Source organism: Dendropsophus ebraccatus, chromosome 1, assembly GCF_027789765.1.
Source record: "Dendropsophus ebraccatus isolate aDenEbr1 chromosome 1, aDenEbr1.pat, whole genome shotgun sequence".
NCBI classification, from domain to species: domain Eukaryota; kingdom Metazoa; phylum Chordata; class Amphibia; order Anura; family Hylidae; genus Dendropsophus; species Dendropsophus ebraccatus.
The window spans coordinates 117,942,921-117,969,509 of NC_091454.1; the positions used below are offsets into that span (position 1 = coordinate 117,942,921).

A 26,589-nucleotide genomic window follows, 5' to 3' on the forward strand; every position below is an offset into this window, starting at 1 on the left:
TAATGTGGCAACAGTAAATCAATTTTATTTTTCAATATAAATGTGTTCAAGCAGCAGAATGCCCCATCCATCTAAACCACCATCTAACTCATTATTAGGAAATCAGAATAATACCTTTTTCAGATGTTCATTGTCCTCCATATACTTTTTTGCAGCTTCATTATTTTTTTCCACTTGTGCCTTCAGAGCATCACAAGATTCAGTCTCTAATGCCAACTGCACTATCAGATAAGTAACTCTTCTTAAAACACTGTGAAAATGCATCAAAACGGCAAAGATTTAATAATATTTCCTATACCAAAATGATTCATCTAGCTATAAGAAAATCCAGCTCCAACATCCTTAACTGGACCCTGGGCTCCTTGCACATAAAGGTATAGCTATATAAGACTGAGCCACGGGGGATCTATTTGACATTTAGGGTGACATTTATGAAGATTGGTGTACTGGTACGCCACTGGTTCCCTGATTCCCTTAGAGGCACACGCATTTTAGTGAAACCGGCCAAACCTGCATCGGCTGTACGACAGGTGCAGAAATTTACACCTTCCCCTGGGCAGGTGTAGGTTTCTGCCAACATTTACGCCTGCGAACAGGCTTAAAGCGTAACTGTCATTTCAGGGCCATTTTTCTGAAAACATTAAATATCAACAGTACAAGCGATTTTAAGAAACTCTGTAATAGGTTTTATGTACTAAAAGAGTTTCCTTCTGTAGTGAAAAAGCAATCTCCCAGCCTCCCCCCTCACATCAAATGAAGCAGGATTTCTGTCTCCATTATGTGGCTATGGAGAGGGGAGGGGCTGTTAGGAGTGACTGAGCACGGAGCAGTCCTGCACAGCACAACACCCTGCAATCTTCTCTCAGTAAGTTCATAGATAAGCACTGACCTTTCTGACACCTGAATCCTGCGTTTTAGCTGCCCAGAGAGTCTACAAACAGCTGACCTTCATGTCACCTCTTCCTGCTCCCTCATCTCCCTCAGCCCCTCCCCCCTTCATAGGCTTACAATGGAGAGAGCAGAGCCCGTCTTCACTGGCTTCTCTGTAATGAAGATGTGTTTGCCTGATAATGCACAGATAAGAAGTCGGGGGGGGGGGGGGGGGGGGGGGGAGGAGGCTGGAGATTGCTTCTTGAGTACAGAAGGAGGCTTTTTTGGCTGATGAAACCTATTACAGAGTTTCTTAAAATCGCTTATACTACTGATTTCTGCAATAAAAAAAAAAACATGACAGTTACGCTTTAAATCATGGTAAATAGTGATGTCACAATATCAGAATTTTGAGTTTGATACGGATACCAACTTTTTCGATACGGAATACCAGTTCCATACTTACTAAAGTATATTTTAAAAAATCACCGCGAGGACCAGAAACTTTGAAAAACTGGTGGTTATTGGGCTTGATAATTATGTTACATTATTTTTACTGCAGCCCCGGGAAAAAAAAAATTTAAAAAAACCTTTGCTGCCCGGACAATTCCTTTAAGTGGTGACTGAAAATGAGCTTACTCTCAGTATAGGTCTTGGCACTTGTGATGTTTTGTCTTAACTTACTGACAAACATATGTAAAAATTCACTGAATGTTACTTACAGCCACAGAAAAAGGGAGAATCCAGAGATATAAAGATTTCTTTGGGCTCTGAAGAGCTTCATATGGAGATGATCATAGGTGCTAGCGTAAAGCTTGTCTGCCTTCTCAGTTGTTGGACTCACAGAATACTTCCTCACCTCTCTCACAGCATCTGTAAATAAAATTAAATATGCCCTAAATTTATAATAGCCCTAAAGCATCTAAAAGATAAAAATGAAAGTATGTAGAGATAAAAGTACTGGACGAAAGGTATTCATAATATTAAAGAGTATAAGCAAACAATTTCTATGTATTCTGTAGCAGAACTCAAAGGCTGGAGGTGCGGAATGCCGAATCCAATTGGTGATCCTAGAAAAAGTTTGGTAGAATTTCTTGGCGGGGTAGAAGACTGCAAATTTGAGGACTAAAAGAGAAACTAGAGGTGAGCAAATTTCTTCGTTATCACTCCAATCCGCCCATCAGACTGCTGCCTTTTAACCCAGCGCTGCTCCTCCCCAGGTGCTGGGAAAAGCTGGATCCAGTCCTGGGAAACTTTACAGTTTCCCAGGACTGAATCCAGCTTTACCCAGCACCTGAAGAGGAGCTGCACAGAGCAGCAGTCAGTTAAATGGCAGCAGGCTGATGAGTGGATTGCAGAAAAAACAAATCAATTTGCTCAGTTATTACTGTAAATTCGCTCATCTCTAATATCAACAGCAGACTGCAGTATACAATTAAAAATTGATGTATTAGGAAACCAGACAAAGCAATTCAAGTATGTGTCTCTTCTTCAGGTCCATGTACAGATACGTCAGCATCTCATTTTTTAAAGGCAAAATCGTGATGTGAACGTAGCCTTTGTCCAGCCCACAGCAAAGAAGCAGAGTATATGCAACTTGTAATGCGGTTTGAAGCATTCTAACAGTTTTTGAATAAGTTGCCATTTATTAATGGTATTTTTTCCAGTCTTTTTTTAAGAAAAAAAAACAAAACAAAAAAACATATGTGAAACCACTATTTAAGGCAGATTTAACCCAATTTTTTTGCAAATTTTTTGAAAAACCACCAGTGCAGTTTCTTAGTCAAAACCAGAGGTGGATTTAGCAGGAATAAGTAGAAGTCCTTCCTTCATATTTCCCATTCCTTTTAAATCTAATCCTGGCTAGAAGTGAAAAAAAACTGCTTCAGAAAACTCCCTTCTGGGTAGTCCAGAGTTAGAATCGAAGGAGCCGCGTGAGCACCGGCCGGTAACCGTGGAAAGAACGGGGGAACCGGGCCACGGTTGGAAAAATGGACCGCGGCACTGGCTTTCCCCTGACGGCGCTGTTCTATCCCTGTGTCAGATTAAAGAGGATGTACCTGGTGGTACATCCTCTTTAAGGCTATGTTCCCATTTGTGATCCCAATGCAGTCACCAATAGAGGTGCGATGTTGCAGACAACCTTAGCAACATTGTGCGGCTATTGGTGACTACATGGGGTGTGGTTTCAGCATCATGTGGTGACCACAATAGGCAAACACGGCCAAAAGTGGGTTTACACCTTCAACAGCTGTCATCTGGACGTTCATGAGTATTAGATGGAGAGGGGATGGGGAACATTGGACAGTCGCTGGGTTTTGACAGGTAAGGCCGAGTTCACACAGAGTAAAACTGGCGGAATTCCGCGGTGGAGGTCCCGCCAGCCTTCGTGTTATACTGGCAGTCTATGGGAGGCTCGCGCGCCTCCTTTCTCCGCGCCTCTCCGCTCGGAAGAATTGACATGTCCATTCTTCCGCGTGGAGAGGGGAGACGCGCAAGCCTCCCATAGACTACCTGTATGACACGGACACTGGCAGGATTCCGCCAGAATTCTGACAGTTTTACTCAGTGTGAACTGGCCCTAAAGAAAAAGATTATTTAAAGGGGTAGTGCGGCGCTCAGAAATTATTCACAGAATAACACACATTACAAGGTTATACAACTTTGTAATGTATGTTATGTCTGTGAATCGCCCCCTTCCCCGTGTACCCCCACCCCCACCCGTGTACCCAGAAGTGTGGTGCATTATACATTACCTGATCCGTTTCGAGGGCCGTCCGCCATCTTGTGCCAAACGTCATCTTCGGAAGGACGGCCGAGTCGCTGCCGCCCGCCCCCCCTCCGCCGCGTCACAACTGTGCTCAGCCGCGATTGGCTGAGGACGCTGCAGAGGGCGGACGGCATTCGGAACAGTCAGAGCTGTCCGCCCGAAGAAGACGTCGCTGAATGAAGATAGAAGACTGGTGTCGGCACGTGACAGGTATGTATAGCGCACCACACTTCCAGGTACACGGGTGGGGGTGGTGGGACACGGGGAAGGGGGCCATTCACAGACATAACATACATTACAAAGTTGTATAACTTTGTAATGTGTGTTATTCTGTGAATAATTTCTGAGCGCCGCACTACCCCTTTAACATAATAAAGTTAAGAGGTTTTCTGTCAACACAGACAAATCTTGGAGTAAATTATACACAGTAAACCTAAACTGTTGCATGAAAAGCTTCAATAAGGGCATTCCATGTGAGGGTCCATTTTGTCATCCAAATTACTTGGGCCTAAGTATGTAGTTAAGTGGAGGGTTTATCATAGTATAAGAAAAAACTGAATAATCATTTCAATTACTAGAAGATTTATGGACCTTTCAAGGGACCGATAAGGTTAAATAAAAGTACAAATTGTAATGTCAGGAGTGACACAATACATTTCTTCAAAAGGAAAATCTTGTGTTGCCATAACAAAGTGGAAATAGTTACAGAGGGCATTAAGTTGGGCTACCTACGTGCCTTTTAATGATAGAGACAGGAGTGGCAGTCTCAGCACAAAGGGTTCTCTGATGTTTTGTATACAGTAATGTTTCATGTTAAGTCAAATGAACACCAATATCACATTACCACATCCCCCTTCACAGAAGGCCATATCAGCAGCTGTCATTCTAAACCCAATAAGGCTGCCATCACACACAGCAGATTTTGTGCTAAACTGCCATTGCAGGATCTACTTCTGGTGTTGGCTCAGAAATTGTGTGTGATAGCAGCCTTATGGTGCGTTTACACAGAGACATTTATCTGACAGATCATTAAAGCCAAAGCCAGGAACAGACTATAAACAGGGAACAGGTCATAAAAGAAAAAAAAAAGAGATTTCTCCTCTATTCAAATCCACTCCTGGCTTTGGCTTCAAAAATCTGTCAGATAAATCTGTGTGTAAACGCACCATTAGGCTAACATGGAAAGCAGATACAAAAATGGATGCAGATGTCTGCTATCTGTAAGAATTTGTTTTCCATTGAGGTACATTATTCAAAAAAAAAAAAAAAATGGAGCAAAAAGAATTGTTTTTTTTATTTTTTTAAGTGTACGCAACAACATGGTTGACCACGTTTTTCTGTATGTAACTTAACATTCAAAAAGATCCCTTAAATGAGAGCAAAAACAGAGTGAACCTAGCCTTACTAATAAAATATCATGACGATCACATAGTTTTTTTTATTTGTGACATATTGGTGCTACAATATCAGATATGTTTTTTTCACATTTTTATTTGTAATTTGGTGATTTAAACTTTTATTAGGGGAGGGGTATTGCCATGTTTTTAGGGTACTAGGTGACTTATATATGGGTCATTTCATCCAAACTGAACCTTTCGTAACACCCGTAACACCTAGTTAAACATTTTTTTTTTAACAGCTAATTAAAAAAATACAAATTTAACCACAAAAGTTATAAATATACATTAAGACTCTTAATGTATATTTAGAACTTTAGTGTTTAACTTGCAGTTTTACTAGGTTTAACTCGGTGTTATGGGTGTTACCAAAGGTTCATTTTGGATGGAATGGCCCTCATGCAATCATTAGATTGCATATACTGGTAAATGCTATGCCATGTCCATTTTTTAGAGTCACTGCCTGCCCCAAGTGCCAAACGTAATTGACAAACTTATGGCATGGAGTTTGGACGTGTCCCCTTACTGTACAATTTTGGCAGCAGTTCAGTGACTATATTCACACTCACTGGAAAGTCAGACTACTGACGACCCCCAAGTGCTACTATTTCCTCAACCCCGACCTCCAGATGACTGCTCTATAACTTGCTATCTCCTTCTCCCCCAGATGGGCTTATGGTAATTGCCCAATTCAAGGTGTACCTGGGGGTGGACAGGATTGACACAGAACGACACAAAAATAAAGCAACCAAACGTTTTTCCAAAATGGCGTACCTTTATTGTAACACATTTCTCTCAATCTGAAATAACTGACATTGTCAAACCCTTTCGTTTGACTCACTGGTACTGCAAGGCAGATCTTGGGGGCACTCTTGGCCACCTTAAGATTCCTTGAAATTTACACTAAAGCCCTGCTCACTGCTAGTATTGATAATGCTAGCTCTTTTTGTGTCCCTTCCTAGTTATAAACTTGTGAATATATCCAAGCCCCATCCTTTCAGGCAATGTCTCTTGTGCTTGTAATGGTTTCCCATTCACTCTCCATCTTGTTGCCTGCTGTACTATTGTTTGACACTTATAGTTTTTTTGTTTTACTGTGGATTTTTCTTTTGAAAATCAAATAAAAACATTTTAAAAACCTTAATTTCTATGCATATGTTGCAATGTGTTGTACTTAACCAATTTAAAAATAAAAATTTTAAAAAAATTAGGGGGAGATTTCATTGATATCCCCCCAGCTGTTGTTGGAATAATATGAGCAACCTTGTAGATGTGACACATCAGTCATTACCATATGCTGCAATAACATTGCTGAGTAAATTATGTTTTGTTTTTTTTAAGTTTATACTTTACTGACAGACACATTTTTCAAGCTACAAAACTGCAACAAGCACGTTTAGTTTACACTTTAGATTGGTCACGGCAGTCAATACTTTACACTAACAGCCTGTACAGGCGTCATTTTTGACAATGTTTTATACAATCTTGGTTTCATTACACAGATGTTATTTATATGATATTTTACCCTGTTTCCCTAAAAATATAACATCCCCTGAAAGTATAGCCTAGTAGAGGTTTTGCTGAATTGCTAAATATAAGGCCTCCCCCAAAAGTAAGATCTAGCAAAGTTTTTGTTGTTTTGAAGCATGGCCACCAAACAGAACACATGGGCATGCAGCTGTGATTCTTTTTAGCCCGCCGCCATTGTCCCCTACCTTCCCCGTCCATTGCAGAACAGCTGCATGCAGGGCATGAAGACCGTCAGCTGCCGCCAACCCCAATTTTCCCTTCCACGGGCGTCACTTGTAAATATGCAGGCAAGGCATCAAGAGTACTGTCGCCTGCCACAATCCCCATTGTCCCCTACCGCCAGATGTACAGCTGTACACAGTCTGCCGCTATGCAATTGCCTGCCGCAATACTATATATGTCGCAGTGAAATGATAGAATTCAGGGATTTGATCAAATCACTAGTGATTTGATCAAATCCTGGGAAATGGTGGAATGGCCGAGCCCTCCCACCATTTCCTTGAAGAAAGTAAGTGATTGGATCAAATCACTGACCCCTTTCAGACTTAGGTCGGTCTGGGGAGCTGTTTCGGTCAGGCAGACTTAGGCCGGTCTGGGGAGCTGTTTCGGCACCAGATTTTTTTTACAAATGTGATATGAATGAGCTCCGGTAGATTCCATTCCACAAAGAACGCAACATGCTTTACTGTCGCCACTTCTCCTTCCGATTTGTTAAAAATTATCAGCTTAGCTACCTGTGTCAGCTACTGGTTTCCTTTGTAAGTTTCAAATAAATCCATTTTTTGTTTCAAATGACTATTGTCGTGGTACTTAATAAATATATAGAGCCGGAGCGACTTCTGACTGGTTCATTCCATCATTTCCCTGAAAGGTGTCAGTGATTTGATCAAATCACTGACTTTCTTCAGGGAAATGATAGAAAGGCTCGGCCATTCCATCATTTCCCGGGATTTAATCTAATCACTAGTGATTTGATCAAATCCATGATTCTATCATTTCACTGATATATATATATATATACACACACACACACACACACACACACACATATATGTGCAGAGGGGGACAGAGATGGGGAGAGGAAGAGGGAGAGAGAGAGAATCACAATGCAAAACTTTTTTAACCCCTTGCCGCAAAATGACGTTCCAGGAATGTCATGTAAAGCAGGTAGTTCCTGCAATGTGACGTTCCTAGAACGTCTTGCTGTCACTGTCTGCTGTGCTGTCCCTGTCCCACAGCCTCCACCTGCCGCCACTGCCCAGAGGGAAGCCGCGCTCTTCCCCCGGGCATTTATTCCCATAGGCACCGCGGTCCATGTATTATAGATGTACCAGAAAAAGTAACAGTTTAAACACACACACAAATACCATAAATACAAATAAATATAAACAAGTAAATATATATATATATATATATATATATATATATATATATATACACATTCCCCATCATCCCCCTTTATAAATGATCCCCTATAAATAAAATACATATATTTGTATTGCCGTGTCTGTAAAGACCCAGTCTATTAACCCGTTACATTAATTATCCCACCCGATTAACGTTGCAAAAAAAAAAAAATAAAAAAAAATTTTGTTAATCCCCGCTCCCTAAAAAATATAGGAAAAAAAAAAAAGCTATCAAAACGTCACATGTACCCAGAAGGTGTATCACTAAAAACACCAGCTTATGCCGCAAAAATAAAAAGCCCTCACATAACAACATTGGTGAAAAAAATAAAAATATTACTGCTCTTACAATATGCACGACAAACAGTATTTCAAGTACAAATGCCATAAACTATAACAAAAGCTATATAAAATGGATATCACTGTAATCGTACTAACCTGACAAATAACATGTCATATGTGACGTATAGTTAACGGTGTACAAAAAAAATGATGAAAAACAGCTGCTAAATTTTGTTTTTTATTCGTACCACCTCATAAAAAACTTTATCAGGGTGTCACATGTCCCCCAGAATGGTATAGATAGAAACGTCAACTTGTCTCACACAAATATTTTGGCACCACAAGGCCTCTGTGACTGGATACAGTATAATGGCTAAAATAAAAACTGAAATAAAAAAAAAAAGGCCCCAAAATTCAGCAGTTCACTGTCATGTCTGAAGCCTGTGGTTGAGTTAAGTGACGCACTGCGGCCATATATGGCGTGTTTCTAGAAACATTGGAATAAGCTGAATAAATATTGAGTTACATTTTTCATTCATTATTTGCTGTGTTAGAGGAAAAATTGGAATATGTGCCAAAAAAAAAGAAAATTTAAAATTTTATAAATATGACCAGTGTCACTTTATTCATTAATAACTTCGGGATGCTTTAACCTATCCGGCTGATTCTGAGATTGTTTTCTCGTGACATATTGTACTTTACATTTCTGGTAAATTGGAGTCGATACTCATAACAAATCTTTATGAAAAAACCCCAAATAATGTGAAAAAATGTGAAAAAATGCATTTTTCCAACTTTGAAACTTTTTTGCGTATACAGAAAGTGGTTATACCACATAAATTATATATTAAATAGCATTAGCAACATGTCTACTTTATGTTGGCGGCATTTATTAAACTATCTTTCATTTTTTTTAGACGATAGGAAGCTTAAAACATTAGCAGCAAATTTCCAAATTTTCAGTAAAATTTCAAAATCAGATATTTTTAGGGACCTGTTCAGGTTTAAAGTGTATTTGAGGGGCCTGTATGTTAGAAAGCCCCACAAAGCACCCCATTTCAGAAACTGCACCCCCCAAACTCTGCAAAAGTATATCCAGAAAGTGTTTTAACCCTTTAGGGGAGTCACAGAAATAAAAGCTAAGTGTGTAAGGAATTTGAAAATTTTAATTTTCTGTGCAGAGATTTTATTGTAATCCAATATTTTTCATAAATATAAACCTATTACCAGAGAAATGCACCCCAATAATTATTGTCCCGTTTCTGCAGTTTATAGAAATACCCCATATGTGACCCTATTGCGCTATTTGACGCAACCACAAGCCTCAGATATAAAGGAGCGCCTAGTGAATTTCAACGCCTCCGTTATATTTGGTCATTTTTGACTGCACCACTTCAGGTTGGCAGAGGCTCTGGGGTGCCAAAACCTAAAAAACACCCCTAAAGGGACACCATTTAGAAAACTACACCCCTCAAGGAATGTAACAAGGGGTGCGGTGAGCATCTGGACCCCACAGGTGCTTCACAGATTTTCCGAACAATATGGCGTGAAAAAAGAAAAATTTATTTTTTACACTAAAACGTTGTTCTAGCCTTTATTTTTTCATTTTCTTAAAGGGATAAGAGGCAAAAAAAGACACAAAATGTGTAGCGCAGTTTCTCCCGAGAACGGAAATACCCCACATGTGGCGATAAAGTGCCAAGGGGGCACAGGACGAGCCTCCAAAGGGAAGGAGCGCCAATTGGCTTTTGGAAGCTGAATTTCACTGAAAAGGATTTCAAGGGCCATGTCGCATTTACAGAGCCCTCGTGCTGCCAAGACACTGGAAACCCCCCACAAGTGACCCCATTCTGGAAACTACACCCCTCAAGGAATCTAACAAGGGGGGCAGTGAGCATATGGACCCCACTGGTGACGGGCACAAATGTGGAACAATGTGACGTAAAAGTAAAAAATTTCATTTTTTCACTTTCATGGCACAAATGTGCCCGTCATCAAGGGGGTCCATATCCTCACTGCACCCCTTGTTAGATTCCCTGAGGGCTGCAGTTTCCAGAATGGGGTCACTTGTGGGGGGTTTCCAGTGTTTTGGCAGCACGAGGGCTCTGTAAATGCGACATGGCGTTCATCATCCATTCTAGCCAAATCCAACCTCCAAAATCCAAATGGCGCTCCTTCCCTTGGGAGGCTTGCCCTGCGCCCACATGGCGCTTTATGTCCACGTGTAGGGTATTTATGGACTCGGGGGAAATTGCTCTACACATTTTGTTTTTTTTTCCTCTTTTAACCCCTTGTGAAAATGATAAATTCAAGGCTAAACCAACATTATAGCGTAAAAAATGTAATATTTCATTTTCACGCCACATTGTTCCACATTTGTGCCCGTCACCAGTGGGGTCCATATGCTCACTACACCCCTTGTTACATTCCCTGAGGGGTGCAGTTTCCATAATGGGGTCACTTGTGGGGGGTTTCAACTGTCTTGGCAACACAGGGGCCTTTTGAATGCAACATGGCCCCTCGAAATCCATTCCATCCAAATCCAGCCTTCAAAAACCAAATGGCGCTCCGTCCCTTCGGAGGCTTACCCTGCACCCGAATGGCGCTTTATGTCCACATGTGGGGTATTTCCGTACTCAGGGGAAATTGCTCTACACATTAAATGTTTTTTTTTATCTTTTAACCCCTTGTGAAAATGAAAAAATCATGACAAGATTAATGATTTAGAGTAAAAATTTTACAAAAATTACACTAAATGTTGGTCTAGCCTTGATTTTTTCCATTTCCACAAGGGGTTAAAAAAGAAAATTAACACAAAACGTGTAGGGTATTTCCCCAGAGTACGAAAATACCCCACATGTGGGCATAATGTGCCATATGGGCACAGGGCAAGTCACCAAAGGGACAGAGCGCCATTTAGAGGCTGGAATGGAGGATGGAGGCCATGTCGCAATTACAAAGCTCCTGTGCTGCCAGGACAGTAGAAACCCCCGACAAGTGACCCCATTCTGGAAACTACACCCCATAAGGAATCTAACAAGGGGTGCAGTGAGCATATGGACTCCACTGGTAACGGGCACTTACGTAGAACATGTGCCGAGAAAATAAAAAATACAATTTTTTTCATTTTCACGTCCCAAATGTGGCCGTCACCAGGGGGCCATATCCCCCGCTGCCCCCCTTGTTAGATTCCTTATCGGGTGTTGTTTCCAGAATGGGGTCACTTGTGGGGGGTTTCTACTGTCCTGGCCGCACAGAGGCTTTGTAATTGCATCATGGTATCCTCTAATGGGAATGGCGGCCATACCTGCTTAGCTGGGAAAAAGGGACAATTATTATTTATTGGGGGTATTAGGCCAATTATTAGTTTATAAGGTTGAAAATGACAGGTGTCCATCAAACTCAACCTGTGTTGATCCAGAGGAAGGCAAAAAACCCTTGTGAGGCAGACAACAGTAGCCTCATCACAGGGGAAAAATTCCTTCCCGACTCCATAATGGCGATCAGAATAATCCCTGGATCAACGTGACCCCTGAAATAGGAATAAGGGACAGAATTTAGAAAATGTAGAACCCCAATGACGTGTGGTACACCTTGAAGCGATCCAGTATGCAGAGACCGGGGGGATCAGGACAGGTGTCACACTGGTAAATGGTGTCCTTCCTGATCCCCCTGTTACCCCACACTCTGCACTTCTTCTGGGGTCTCCCTTTCTCCAGTGTGGGGGACGTCACCTGGAAAATGGTGTCCTGGTGAGATACGGGGTCCCTCATATCCAGAAGCGCTGGGTCCGCTCCATGGCTGCTAAATATTAGGGTTCTATTACTACTTCTGATATTTTCGGATCGTGCCGCAAGCTACAGTAGCTCAGGCAGCGAGGGACCGGAAGAGGGGGTGCTGGTATAAAAGTTATCCCCGTACAGGTGGTGACCTTTATCCAGCAGTGGGAAGATCAGTTCCCGGACGATCTTCCCACTTGTTCCGAGGATGGGGGGGGAGGGGGCATCTGGGGGCTGCATTCGGGTGTCCCTTCCTACATACACTCTAAGGGTACGTGCACACTGCGGAATCGCGACAGATAACCCTTCGTGCATTCCGCAGTTGGCACCCGCCGGTGGACTGATGCAGGCGCACGTCTCCACACGTGTCATAGACTCCATTCTATGCATGGGCGGATTCCGCTCTCCGTCCAACGTGTTCATTTTTTGGACGGACGATGGAATCCGCCCATGCATAACATGGAGTCTATGACACGGGCGGAGACGTCCGCCGGTGGGTGCCAGCTGCGGAGTGCACAAAGGGTTATCCTTCGCCATTCCGCAGTGTGCACGTACCCTAAATCTGTAAGTGTACCCTGAGGTACGCTCACAGAGTTTGTAGAATTTCACACCATACCGTCATCTCTTATTGGGACGGTACTGGCAGAAAAGACGTGTCTGGGGGGCAGCGTACGCTACGCTACCCCCAGACACGTCACTGGATGATCAGGAGGATGAGGATGAATGGAGGAAAGAAGGATCCCTCCCATTCATCCTCACTGGCTGTTTTGGTGTCGGAGGCAATAATAACGTATCCCTCTGACGCCGAAAACACCCTGGGGGCCATCTTTATACGGGAATTGGTATATGGGGTATGTAGTGGTGTAGTGTCAAACTTTATTCAATGTAGTGTGGTGTAATATAGTGTTTTTTACGTGTTTTTTTACAGTAAGTATAAAAAAAACAACCTACGCCAACAAAGGAGTTGCTGATAAATGCCGCACTTATGTGCGGCACTTATAAGCAGACCGTGGCAGTAGAATATAGAAAAAAAACACCCTACGCCAAAAAGGAGGAGTTGCTGATTAGCAGCGCACTTTCGTGCGATGCTGATCAACACTCAGCGGCGATAGGGTGCGGAAAATAGAAAAAAAAAAATTTTGAAAAAAAAAACAAAAAAACTTTTTCTACATTCTGAACATCCATGTAGCTGCTGATAAGTGTATTACACATATCAGCCGCTAGAGGGCAGCAGAGCGCAAAATACGGAAAAAGCCGACGCTGGAGCCGAAAATAGCCGAGAGAAGCCGAACGTGACGTCACGGAGGAAGCCGAAGACCCGAACGAACACGAGGACGCCGCGAACCCGGAAGACGCCGATCAGGAGCCCGGGACAGGTGAGTAATGTACAAATACCTGCTCTGGACCCCTCGGCTACCTAGCTGAGGGGTCCAGGGCAGGTATTTACTATTTTGTGGGACTCTGATCGCCGGACAGCCGTTCACGGCGATCGGGCCGGTGGCACGGTGACCACCATTACTTTTTACAGTAATGGCGGTCGGTGCCGTCCTAGGACAGCACCGACCGCCATTTTTTTCCGGGTCATCGATGACCCAGAAAGGTTCCGATTGCCGCTATTGGCTGATCTGAATTGATCAGCCTATAGCGGCGATCGTAAGCACGGGGGGTGTTAACCACCCCCCGTGCCGTGAAGCTAAGATGGCCTGCTATGATTTATAGCAGGCCATCTTCCCCGATCGCTGTGTGCGAACACGCAGCGATCGGGGAAACATCGGGCGTAAATTTACGCCCTGATGCGCCAAGTACCAGGGCGCGATGTTGTTAAGGGGTTAAATTTCTATGAAACACCTAAAGGGTTAATAAACTTATGAAATGCTACTTTGAGGGGTGCAGTTTTTACAATGGAAAGAATTATGGGGGTAACTAACATACAGGCCCCACAAATCCACTTTAGAACTGAACTGGTCCCTAATAAAATCAGAATTTTAAATTTTCCTGAAAATGTAAAAAAAAAAAAAAAATAAATAAAAATAAAAATCGCTGTAAAATTTCCAAGCCCTCTAAAATCCTAAATGGTAAAAGGACGTTCACCCAATAACCTCACAACGTAGACATGTTGTAGATGTTGCAGCAATAATTAGTTTATGTGACAAGACTATTTTTCTTAGAAGAAAATTTTGAATATAAAGAAACTTAAAATTTTTGAAGTTTTTGCGCAAATGTGTTTCAACCAAAGTATACCACAAACATAAAGAGGAATAGGTCATGAAAAAAAAACAAAAAATCTCAGAATAACTGCGATAATTAAAAGCATCGCAGAATTATAACTACATAAAGAGAGACAGGTCAGATTTAAAAAAATAGGCCCTGGGCATTAAAGCGACTCTGTTACCCACAATCTGACCCCCCAAACCGCTTGTACCTTCAGATAGCTGCTTTTAAAGTGACTCTGTACCCACAATCTGACACCCCCCCCCCCCCAAACCACTTGTACCTTCGGATAGCTGCTTTTAATCCAAGATCTGTCCTGCGGTCCGTTCAGCAGGTGATGCAGTTATTGTCCTAAAAAACAACTTTTAAACTTACAGCCCTTTGCCCTACGGGAGTATCTGTGCTCCAACTTTGCACCATCCCTCCGTCCCTCCTCCCCACCCTCCTCATCATTAGGAATGCCACTGGAACATATTCTCCATGCTGAACATTTGCACAGGTGTCTTAACGATCCAGCCCATGTGTCGGGCTGACACAGCTGACGAATAGGAGACAATCTGCCTGTAGCATTCCTAATGATGAGGAGGGTGGGGAGGAGGGACAGAGAGGTTGTGCCATCCTAATGCATACACAATCTAGGCCACGCCCGTAGGGCACTGGGTTGCCAGTTTAAAAGTTGTTCTATAGCACAATAACTGCATCACCTGCCAAACGGACCCCAGGACAGATCTTGGATTAAAAGCAGCTATCCGAAGGTACAAGCGGTTTGAGGGGTCATTTTGTGGGTACAGAGTCGCTTTAAGTGCCGAGGCAAGGGGTTAATACATTATATTATGTAATAGTAAAAATATTCATTGTTGTAATGTAGATCCATAGTACAGGCCTAGTAATATCAGATATGCATTCATAAATAGGTAAATGCAGTAAAAAAGACAACTACTTACCTAGGAAAAGAATAATCAACACAACTATGATTGATAAAAATGCTTTATTCCAATAGGGCGATATTTTGCTCCATAACTGAAATCTGAATATCTTCTTCCATCTATAAGATACACAAAATTAAAAACACACAGGTAAATATGGAAAAAGTAACAAAACGTAACAGATTCAAGTTTAGGCTATGTTCACACTACGTATATTTGAGGCTGTATGTTTGAGGCTGTATAGCAACCAAAACAAGGAGTGGATTAAAAACACAGAAAGGATCTGTTCACATAATGTTGTAATTGAGTGGATGGCCGTCATTTAATGGCAAATATTTGCTGTTATTTTAAAACAACGGCTGTTGTATTGAAATAATGGAAGTTATTTACCGTTATATGGCGGCCATCCACTCAACATTGTGTGGACAGAGCCTTTCTGTGTTTTCAATCCACTCCTGGTTTTGGTTGCTATGAGGACCTGACATGAGGACCAAATACAGCCTCAAATATACAAAGTGTGAACCCAGCCTTATAATGTAAAGGCACATATTTGTATAATTTTTATGCACCCCAAAATGAAGTCTAACAATATCTACTACTCATTCCTTAACCCCTTAAAGGAGAAGTCTGGCGATAATTTTTATTTAAGTTTTGTACTGCCCCCCAAAAGTAATACAAATCATCAATATACATTACGGGAAATGTGTATAAAGTGCTTTTTCCCTGCACTTACTACTGCATCAAGGCTTTACTTCCTGGATAAAATGGTGATGTCACGACCCGACTCCCAGAGCTGTGCGGGCTGTGGCTGCTTGAGAGGGACACCGAGGGACACAGGGCATTGGAGGGACACTGAGCATCTCCCTGCCATCATCCTTTCCAGCAGTCACAGCGCGCACAGCTCTGGGAGTCGGGTCGTGACATCACCATGTTATCCAGGAAGTGAAGCCTTGATGCAGTAGTAAGTGCAAGGGGAAAAAAAATCAGCAATCCTGGTGTTTTTTTTCTGTTCACGCCGTTCAGTGCGGAAACAATAATGTAATATATTTATATATCTGACAATTCTGCACACTACAATATAAATGTTTATTTATTTTACATACTTTGATTTTTATAATGGGCAATGAGGTGCTTTAAACTTTTATTTGGGGGTGGGGGGTTATAAGGATTTTTTAAAAATAATTTTAAAAACTTTTTTAAAATACTTATATTTTACTGTTAACATGCAATCATTAGATTGCATATGTTGATCTATGCTATAGTTGTAATGTTAATTATTTATTTATTTTTACCACAAAGTGAATTGCATAAATTTAAATGCACCAACACCAGTTAATAAAAGTTAATTGATAAGTTATATGAACTCACAAAAATGGTGCAAAAAAATTGTCCTTTAAAAACAATTTGCCATATGTTTATGCTGACTGAAAAGGTTATGCCTCTTTGAATATGACAATGTACAAACTAAGAAAATAGGTTTAAAATAGACTGGTCACTAAAGTGTTAAAATTATGGAACTGTATGCATGCTCCAGAGAATTATGGTGACATCTGCAGGACACTGCCAGCTAGTACAGTCTCTCTCCTACATAACAAAGATTGCAGCAAACTCTCATATTTCCTTTGGTAGTGGCCATAGGTATCCAGCATATTATATTATAAATATACTGGGATAGTCCCCTAAGCCAGCATACTGAGATAAAAAACTCAAAAACATGTTTGCAATCCCCCCCCATGGTTTGCACAAGAATTTGCACCAAACTTTTACAACAACTACACTAGCTTTTGAAAAGATGGTGAGACGTAGCCAAGAAGGGGGACGTGGTCTGACAGAGAGCTGTTGTAGCTGAAATCTATGCCAGCTTGGAGCTTTAATCGGCTGTCAGCCATGCATCTGACTGTGTAAGAGAGGACACATGGCTGACAGAAAATAATTTTGTGACAGGTCAGAGTTGAGCGAACAGCTGGATCGGCTGATCGCTGACCCAAGTACACAGGGCCATATCTTCCTTATTTGACTGATAATCAGCCTGTGTAATAGAGCCTTTGCAGATCAGTTGGGGTATCGGCACCCAGTGCCCACAATCAAGACTTCTGACACATCAATATGACATTTTACAAGTTTTTCAAAGTTGCTGGAAACCCTTAAAAAAGGTGAGCTTAATGGGTCATATTAGCAGCCGGAAGTCTATACCAACCTTCTGATGTTGCTGATAGTGTCTCTGCTACTAAAATCTGACTAAGACTCTATTAGCAGAGCAACAATCTCACTGATTTATGCAATGCTATAGAATTGCATAGATCATTATTAGCTATTTGATGAGTGCTTATAAAAGGTCCTTAGGTGGACATAAAAAGTGTAAAAAAAAAAAAAATCATTTTTGAAAAATAAAAATAAAAATTAGAAACCTCCCATATTAAGTTCAAAATCACCCCCCTTTTTCCATTTTACAACTCAAAAAAAGTAAACTAAAAAAAAAATAAACACGAGGTATTGCTGCATGTCAAATTGTCTGATCTATTAAAATATAGTGTTGTTAGTCCCGCATGGTACATGATGCAATACTAAAAAAAATAGAGAAAAACACTAGAAACACCAAAATTGCAGTTTTTGATCACATATATCAGAGAAAAGATACAAAAGCCCCATCTAAACCAAAATGGGACAGTTCATGAATCATGGCACAAAAAATAAGCCTAAGGGTGCCTTTACACATACCAACTCGCAGCAAAAAACCCGCTGCGAGTTTCTGCTACAAGCCGAGGTCCTGGAAGGCCTCTATCACTACATACAAGCAGTGGTCTGAAAGAACACTGCGTGTATGTAATGCAGGCGCCCCCTTAACCCCGTCGGCTCCCGCACCGCTGTCTCCATACATTACCTGGCTCTGGCTGCACGGGGTCCCGGCGTCTTGCTCTGCCGCCCAGCCAATCAGTGTGTTGCCCAGCCGCAGCCACTGATTGGCTGGGCGGCAGAGCGGGACCCCGTGCAGCCAGAGCCAGGTAATGTATGGAGACAGCGGTGCGGGAGCCGAAGGGGTTAGGGGAGCGGCTGCATTACATACACGCAGTGGTCTTTCAGACCACTGCTTGTATGTAGTGATAGGGGCCTTCCAGGACCTCGGCTCGTAGCAGAAACTCGCAGCGAGTTTTTTGCTGCGAGTCGGTATGTGTGAAGCCAGCCTAAAGCAAATGTACTAGTACTAGTATATTGATTCTAAAGGAGCCGCAACAGAGGGGAGGGCAGATCATCACACTGGGGGCCAGCAAGCAAGCCCCCAGTGCTTCATACCTGGCTGGTGCTGAGTAATAGTAACCCGCACCAAGAAAAATAAATATATATATATATAGGGGTTAAAACAGAGGAACTGTAAGCATATTAAGTCTGTTCCAAGCATCTACTACTCAATAAAGTAATATCTTCTCATGTTGCTACTGATATTTCCCCCAACTGACCTCTGGCTGTGTCCCCTTGTTCTTAAGGTTTTTTTTTTTTTTGCTTTAATTAAAAATACTTTCCTCCAAAACCTTATTTAGTCATTCAACACATTTAAAAGAAAAAAAGGGAAAATTTCATTATTTCCATCATTTTTTATATCACTATACTTGCACTACTGCTAAATGTAGTGTGACCAAAAGATTTATTTTTATGATGTTGGATTACTTTGCTCCTAGTCAGTATAGTCAGTAATACAGTGGTGCCTTGGATTACGAGCATAATTGGTTCTGGGACCGTGCTTGTAATCCAAATCCACTCTTAAACCAAAGCAAATTTTCCTATAAGAAATCATAGAAATGCAGACAATTGATTCCACACCCCAAAAATAATGATTTATTATTCTGAACAACATGTAAAACTAATGAAACAAACATTCAGAAAGAGCAGAATATGTGATATTATAAGTTACTGTACAGTAATGGAGAGGATGGGAAACACAAGGGCTGACAGAGACTGCAGGGAGCATGAAGGAATGAGCAGGGCAGATGTGGGAACATACATACAGCACTCTCTGTCCGGGGAGAAAGGGGTTACAGTTGTGGAGAGATTACCTCCACAGTCCTGTCCCCTGATGTAAGCCCCAGCCTGAAGTGGATCTGCTATGATTTGGAAGGTGAGGGAGACTTCCTGGGTCAGAGTACAGTGCTGTAGACCCCGCTATGCAGACCATGCCCCTCCCCCACTCACCCTCCCACCCAGTACAGGGAGCTCTTAAACCAAAGCAATGTTCTTAGACCAAGTCACAATTTTGAAAAACTGTGAGCTCTTAAACCAAAGTACCACTGTATTTCATGTTGCAGTTTATGTTTCCCTTTAATAGTGAAGTAAACTCAAAAGCATTTTGTATTATTTTGGTAAAATTTACGTTATTCACTTCTGAATACAGGTTGTCTCATTGACATCAATTTATTTTATTACATTACAATGTGTCAAGATTTGCGGTAGGCAGTTAGAATGTGTAACTAGCTATAATCCCATAATTATGTTATGTTTAACTATGTAAGTGAACGTTACAAAGGCTACAATGGTATAAGCAAACGCAGAGCATTAGTAAAATGTGCCAACTTGTCATGAATGAGAGAAGCCACGTTTGGAACATGCATACTTCAGCTTTAAAGAGCATCCGAGCTGTCCTAAAAATATCCTAAGCAGCTGGAGAGATCATATTGCTTTACTTAGCAGCTCATTTACTGTATGGAAAGAGGAACATTACAAGGAAATGCACCATACACTGTACAGTATTTGTATATAACATACAGCACCATAACATAGTATAACATATAACATCTTTACATTTTAAGGAGGACATACATATTTAATAAAGATTCTCAAGTACCTTGATGGAGAAATAAATGGGATGCAAAGAATTAAAATAACTCCGATTTCCCCATATAAGAATAATGCCACCGCTGTCCACTGAAAAGTCATAGTAGGGCTTTGAAACCTAAAGAAGAAAACAAAGGTGTTAAAGGCCCGATGACAGGCGCTGAAGTCATTATGAGCATTGGCAAACTTTTGTACTTTGTGTAATTTTGTACACACAATTAAAAAGGCCTACTATTTCTAAGGATAGATCATAACTGGAAATAGGCCTTTGCAAACACACACATAATCAAGAGAAGCATGTTTCTGACACAGAAAACATGTCATTTTTCACATCAAAAACTGTGGTCCCACTGCTCCAAACATGGCACTTCTCACATCACTTCTTTTCAGTGCAGTTCAGTGCTGAAGTCAATGGTACTGAAGTCAATGGAAGTGTCAGGGCTGTTCTCACCCATGCTGCCTGTGGCTCAGTAAAGGTGCCTATACACCATAATATAACCACCACTCCTGTGGGCACTGTGTTTAGTCTCTAGTCCATATTCAAACAAGTATGGGATTGTGCTAACTGACCTAAAGGGGAACTCTAGAAAAAAGAAAAGTGGCCTGAATTGCGGCCGCAAAAAACTGACATGTCAGTTCTTTGCGGCGCCGCATGGGATCCCGGCCGTAGCGTATACAATGTGTATACGCTCTGGCCGGGATCCCATACAAAAATAGGCAGTGTTCCACACCGTATGGCAACAACGGCCGTACTTTTATGTAGTGTCAACAGACTAAAAAGGGAAGATTTGAGACAAAAAAAAAAAAAATTTAAGACAGAACACAGATTTGTCTATAGTACTATATTCGATAGACACTCACACTTTACAAAACAAAGTACACTGTGACAAAAAAGTATATGCACCCAGAAGGAAAAAAGCCACTATTACGAAACTTAACATGTATGTAGTCCATGAGGAGATAAGCTAATGATTACAAATTCAGAACAAAAGATTTTTTTATTAAGTTATGGCATGAAAATGGTTACAAATCAGTAAGTAGTTAAACCACATCTGGCAGCCATACAAGTCAAAATATGGTGTGGCATCAAATCAATTAGGTCACCTATGACCCCCCGCGGAAGATCATGCCATAATCTTTGCAAATGGGCAGTTAATTCATCAGTATTCATAGACGGCTGCAGTTGCCTTCCGAGCATTTCCCAGATGTGCTCTATTGGCGAGCGGTCTGGTTACCTGGCAGGCCATGGGTGTACATCATATCCTTGAAGAAACAGCTGGGAGAGTCGCACAGTATGTGGACAAGCGTTACTGATAAATGGCACCTGGGGGACTTGATAGCATAGGCAGTACAACCGGCATTAAAATGTCATCTTCATAACTGCGAACCATCATAGTGCCTTAAAGGGGTAGTTCACCCAAATATTTTTTCTTTCAAATCAACTGCTGCCATGAAGTGCCAGAGATTTGTAATTTACTTCTATTAAAAAATCTCAAGCCTTCCAGTACTTATCAGCTGCTGTATGCCCAACAGGAAGTTGTATTATTTCTAGTCTGGAGAGCAGGAGAGGTTTTCTATGGGGATTTGCTACTGCTCTGGACAGTTCCTGACATGGACAAAGGAGGCAACAGAGAGCACTTTGTCAGACAGGAAAGAAAACACCACTTCCTGCTGGACACACAGCAGCTGATAAGTACTGGAAGATTTAAGATTTTTTAATAGAAGTGAATTACAAATCTCTGGCACTTCATGACACCAGTTGATTTGAAAGAAAATTTTTTTTGGTGGACTACCCCTTTAAGGATGACTAGAGGTGATTATGTGTCCCAACAAATCGCTCCCCACACTGTAACACCTTGTGTAATCGCTGTGTGCTGCTCAACAACAAATGCCAAATCGGACCTCTTGCCTGGCTGCCTCCACATGCGTGTGCAGTGGTCATCAGCACTGAGACTGAATCGGGATTCAGCGCTGAAGATCACACGCCTCCAAGCTGGATCCAGCTTGCCCAAGCTTGGCAAAACTCCAAGACACTGCCTATAATGTGGAGTCGGTGGTAGGTGTCTTAATAGACGCTGGTATAAGGAGCCAATCAGTCGTCTCCGAATAGTTTCCCTTCATACCACCGGATGCCTGAAGGGTGTTAAATGGGGTCAAATCAATGCTAGGGACATTGTTCGTCCAGACGTGGCTGCTCTTATGATTGCACAATCATTGTGCTCATTTGTTTTCCTGGAATGTTCCTCCACGATGGTAGACTCTCCCTTCCAGGATCCATTGTTGCCAACACCGAGCAACTACCATATCACTCCGACAGAGTCTGAGGCATCTTTAGTCACAATACCATTCATCCCAGTCAACAGATTTGTTTGAATAGCCCTATGCCGTGAGCACTCATGCTTTTAAACTCTCCCAGCTCTGCATCTCATAAGTGCATAGCATGCATTAGCATTGTCTCATTGGCATCGAAATTTTAATATCTCTTACCAGACTACATGCATGCCAAGTTTCGTTATTGTGGCTCTATTTTTTCTGGGTGCATATATTTTTTTTTGTGACAGACTGTATTTTGAAACGTGTTGGGAAGTGACCCAAAGTTTAGGAAACTGTTTAAAGATAGGCCAGTTTTTGGATGCAAGAACAACAAATTGATTAAAAGGGACATAAAAAAGAAAAAAGTGAGTAGAAAATTTTTTAGCTTCAGCACGCAAGGGGACCTTTGCATGCATGAATTGCCAGCATTGTAGTGGCATCATTAAAGGTGATGCAATTTATCATCCCTTGCAAGGCACCAAGATGTTTGTTAAAGTTTTTTTTTTTTACCTGTAACAATAAAAATTTGGTGTGCTTGCTCAAATACCATTGTGGGCTGGTTTACATTGGGCAGGCCAGTACGAAAATAGAAATAGGACTAAATTAACACAAATAGCAAGCAGGATAAAGTAAAATCTGAGAATAAAAATTTTGGTAAAACAACAGTGGCTAGAAACTCCTGGCAATGAGGCCATCAAATTTGTGATATGAAATGGCAAGTGGTAGGTGGAGTTAAGTGGAGATGGAAATGCAGAAAGGTGGAGTTAAGTGCAGATGGAAAGGAGAACCGTAAGAGGTTACTCCAATGTGAAACCCTTTGGATCACTAAATTGGACAGTCTGTTCCCTAAATGGTTAAACAAGGTTTTCAGTTTTAGGGTGCCCTCACACGTACCGGACCCGCAGAGGATATCATGCTGCGAATTTGCTGTGAAATCCACTCTGGATCCAGTGCATGTTGATCCCTATGAGAATACATACTCGCAGTGGGATTGACATCCTGCTGAGAGTATGTAAGTTAACCCCCCCCCCCCCCCCCCAGAACCTGCTCTGGCTTGCTTCTAGGGTTCTCGGCTCAGCCAATCATTGGCTCCGGCGTGGCAGCGTGCTGATTGGCTGAGAGGGACAAGCAGACGTCGGGAACCCCCTGAAGCAAGTCGGAGCAGGTGATGTATGCTCCGGCTGGTGGGAGGTTAACTTACATACTGGCAGTGGGATGTCAATCCCGCTGTGAGTATGTATTCTCATAGGGATGAACAGGCACTGGATCCGCAGCGGATTTCGCTGCAAATTCACATTTTTATGATAACATCTTTTCCTTATACTCATGGTCATGCTGGAATTGATATACACAAATGTAATTTGGGACGTAAAAGTTATAAGAATATTTCATTATGATAGTAATGGTATCAGCTGGTAAATTTGGTATATATCCTCCAGTATCCCATGACATCTCTGCGCATAAGGAAAGAAACGTCGACAGCAGAGCGGCGCCTGGGTGTTTTGAAAATTGAAAGACTTCATTGCCTGTGAGCTGTTCCTTATTGTATCTGATGATTGCCCTTATGGAATAAAAAAAAATCTTTGTGAAGACTACTGAATCTTGTGGCAGCTTATCATTCCCAGAACAAAAAGATCAGGTGTCAGAAGCCCAATACAACTTATACTGGTGGCTGAATCTGCAAGTGGGTTCAGCCACCAGTATAAGTTTATGGAGGCCTCTGATGCCTGACCCTCTTGCTCTGGGAACAATAAGATGCCATGTGAGCTGTCTGGTTATAGGAAAGCTAGAGGGGATAACTGTCGGCCAAACAAACAGCCAACAAATCCTTTGGCTACTTTTTTTTTCCAATTTTTTTTCTTTGAACTGTTTGTAGAAATTATAGAGGGCAACTCAAAATAATATTACAAAATGTAGCCTTACTTTAAGACTATGTTCCCACACAGTATTTTTGTTCAGTATTTTGGTCAGTGTTTTGCAACCAAAACCTAGAGTGGATAGAAAACACAGAAAGGCTATGTTCACACACCGCTGAAATTTAGTAGATAACAATAATTATTTGTCATTAAATGATGTTTAAGTTACGACGGCCATTGTTTTTTTTAATAACGACAATTACTTGCCGTTAAATGACGGCCATCCACAAAATTTCAGTGTGTGAACATAGCCTTTCTGCATTTTCAATCCACTCCTGGTTTTGTTGCAAAAATACTGTGTGGGAACGTAGCCTAAAGGGATATTACACTCACACATAACTTTTCATATGTTGCTGCCCATTGGCAAGACCAACAATTTATTCCATACTTATTATCTATTTAGTCTCCTTCCCCCAGTTCTGCTGCTTTCTGCTAAAGACACAAAAAAAATGTGTGTAAGGCTGGGTTCCCACTGCATTTTTGCAATTCGTTCACCGTATCCGTTTTTAATTGATGACTTTTAACAGACAGAAAAACCTAGTCAACACTACTTAAAAAAAACGCACCCGTTTTGGTCTGTTTTTTTTTTGTTTTTGTTTTTTTTTTTATAAAATGGAAGTCAATAGAAAAATGGATTCAAATGGATAACACACAATTGCATCAGTTTTTTTTCCATAAAACGTATAGGTTAAACAGATTGCAAAAACGCAGTGTGAACCCAGCCTAAGCTTTTCTCTCCCTGTCCCCCTCCTCCTCCCTCTCCCTTTCAAGACGCCTGATGTAAACGTGTCCATAACTGCCTTTATCTGCAACTTTGTAACAACTTTGTAATGCTGGGGGATTAATCACAGTTCATTAACAACTTGACCTCAGATTAAACCTACCAGTAGGGCCGGGCAAAAATACCGATACAGTCACTGGCGTCGGTTAACCGACATCAACTTAGCCAGGACGGTATCTGCGGTATTTTTGTATTTTTTCTGCTGCTCCTCCACCTCTGACATGCCGGCGTCACTGTACACAGGGACGCCGGTATCAGAGCGGGAGGTGGAGGAGCAGCAGGGCCCAGGTGACAATGCCGCCCGACCCGCCCCCTGCCCATCCAAGCGCCCCCCGCCCGTCCAAGCGCCCTCACCTGTCCAGTCCCAGACCCCATCCCGCCGCACCTGTCCATCCATGCGCCCACCCGTCAAGTCCGGTCCCGTCCGGCGTCCCTGCACACACAGCACATTGACATTGCCCTCCCCGGCACCAGTCCCGGCCGGCGAGCGCTACACATGTCAATGTGCTGTGAGTGCAGGGACGCCGGACTTGACGGGTGTGCACATGGATGGACAGGTGCGGCGGGACGGGGCTTGGGACCGGACAGGTGGGGAGGGAGGGGGTGAGGGCGCTCAGATGGGCGGGTGGCTCTCGGCTGCGGGGGGCGGGTGGGGCAGCATTGTAATCTGGGCCCTGCTGCTCCTCCACCTCCTGCCCTGATACCGGCGTCCCTGCACGTTATTGTGCTGTGTGTGCAGTGACGCCGGCATGTCAGAGCTGGAGGAGCAGCTGCCCTGTAGTCCCCTCAGTAACAGTACAGGGCTGTAACATAGGAGGAATAATGGGCTGCAGCAGGCAGAATACCACACACAGCAATAACTTATCCTGCCTGCTGCAGCACATCCATTCCTCCTATGTTACAGCCCTGTACTGTTACTGAGGGAACTACAGGTCCCAGCATGCACCTCCCTGTATAATACACTCCTATCCGCCTGCCATCCCCATGTGCCCCCTGTAAAGTTACACGCCCCTATTCACCCCTTTCGTCTAGTCATACACCCCTGCCCCCCCCGTATAGTCATAACCCCTGCCCCCCTGCCCTCCCATATAGTCATACACCTCTGTCCGCCCTCCCTGTATAGTCATACCCCCCTATCTGCGCCCCCCTGTATAGTCATACACCCCTGTCCGCCCTCCCTGTATAGTCATACCCCCCCTATCCGCGCCCCCCTGTATAGTCATACACCCCTGTCCGCCCTCCCTGTATAGTCATACCCCCCTATCCGCCCTCCCTGTATAGTCATACCCCCTATCCGCGCCCCCCTGTATAGTCATACACCCTTGTCCGCCTCCGCCCCCCCCCCGTATAGTCATACACCCCTGTCCGCCCCCTCGTAAAATCATACACCCCTGTCCGCCCCCCCCCTATAATCATACACCCCTGTCCGCCCCCCCCCGTATAATCATACACCCCTGTCCCCCCCATGTATAGTCATACACCCCTATCTTCCCCCCCTGTATAGTCATACGCCCCTATCTGCCCCCCCCCCCCCGTATAGTCATTCGCCCCTATCCGCCCCCTATGTATAGTCATACACCCCTT

At 42.6% G+C, this 26,589-nt stretch overlaps 1 protein-coding gene across 3 annotated transcripts in view; it reads right to left on the reverse strand.

The window, feature by feature from the left end:
- The window catches only part of BCAP29 (B cell receptor associated protein 29), a 56,316-nt gene that overhangs the window by 18,950 nt on the left and 10,777 nt on the right, over positions 1–26,589 (reverse strand). For all 3 annotated transcript variants that reach the window (XM_069977468.1, XM_069977485.1, XM_069977475.1), the window contains exons 2-5: positions 20,006–20,113; positions 15,190–15,290; positions 1,593–1,743; positions 115–250 (exon numbers count right to left, since the gene is read on the reverse strand). In XM_069977468.1, the coding sequence (XP_069833569.1) occupies positions 115–250; positions 1,593–1,743; positions 15,190–15,290; positions 20,006–20,097 (480 nt within the window). In that variant the 5' untranslated portion in view covers positions 20,098–20,113. The remainder of the gene's footprint in view (positions 1–114; positions 251–1,592; positions 1,744–15,189; positions 15,291–20,005; positions 20,114–26,589) is intronic.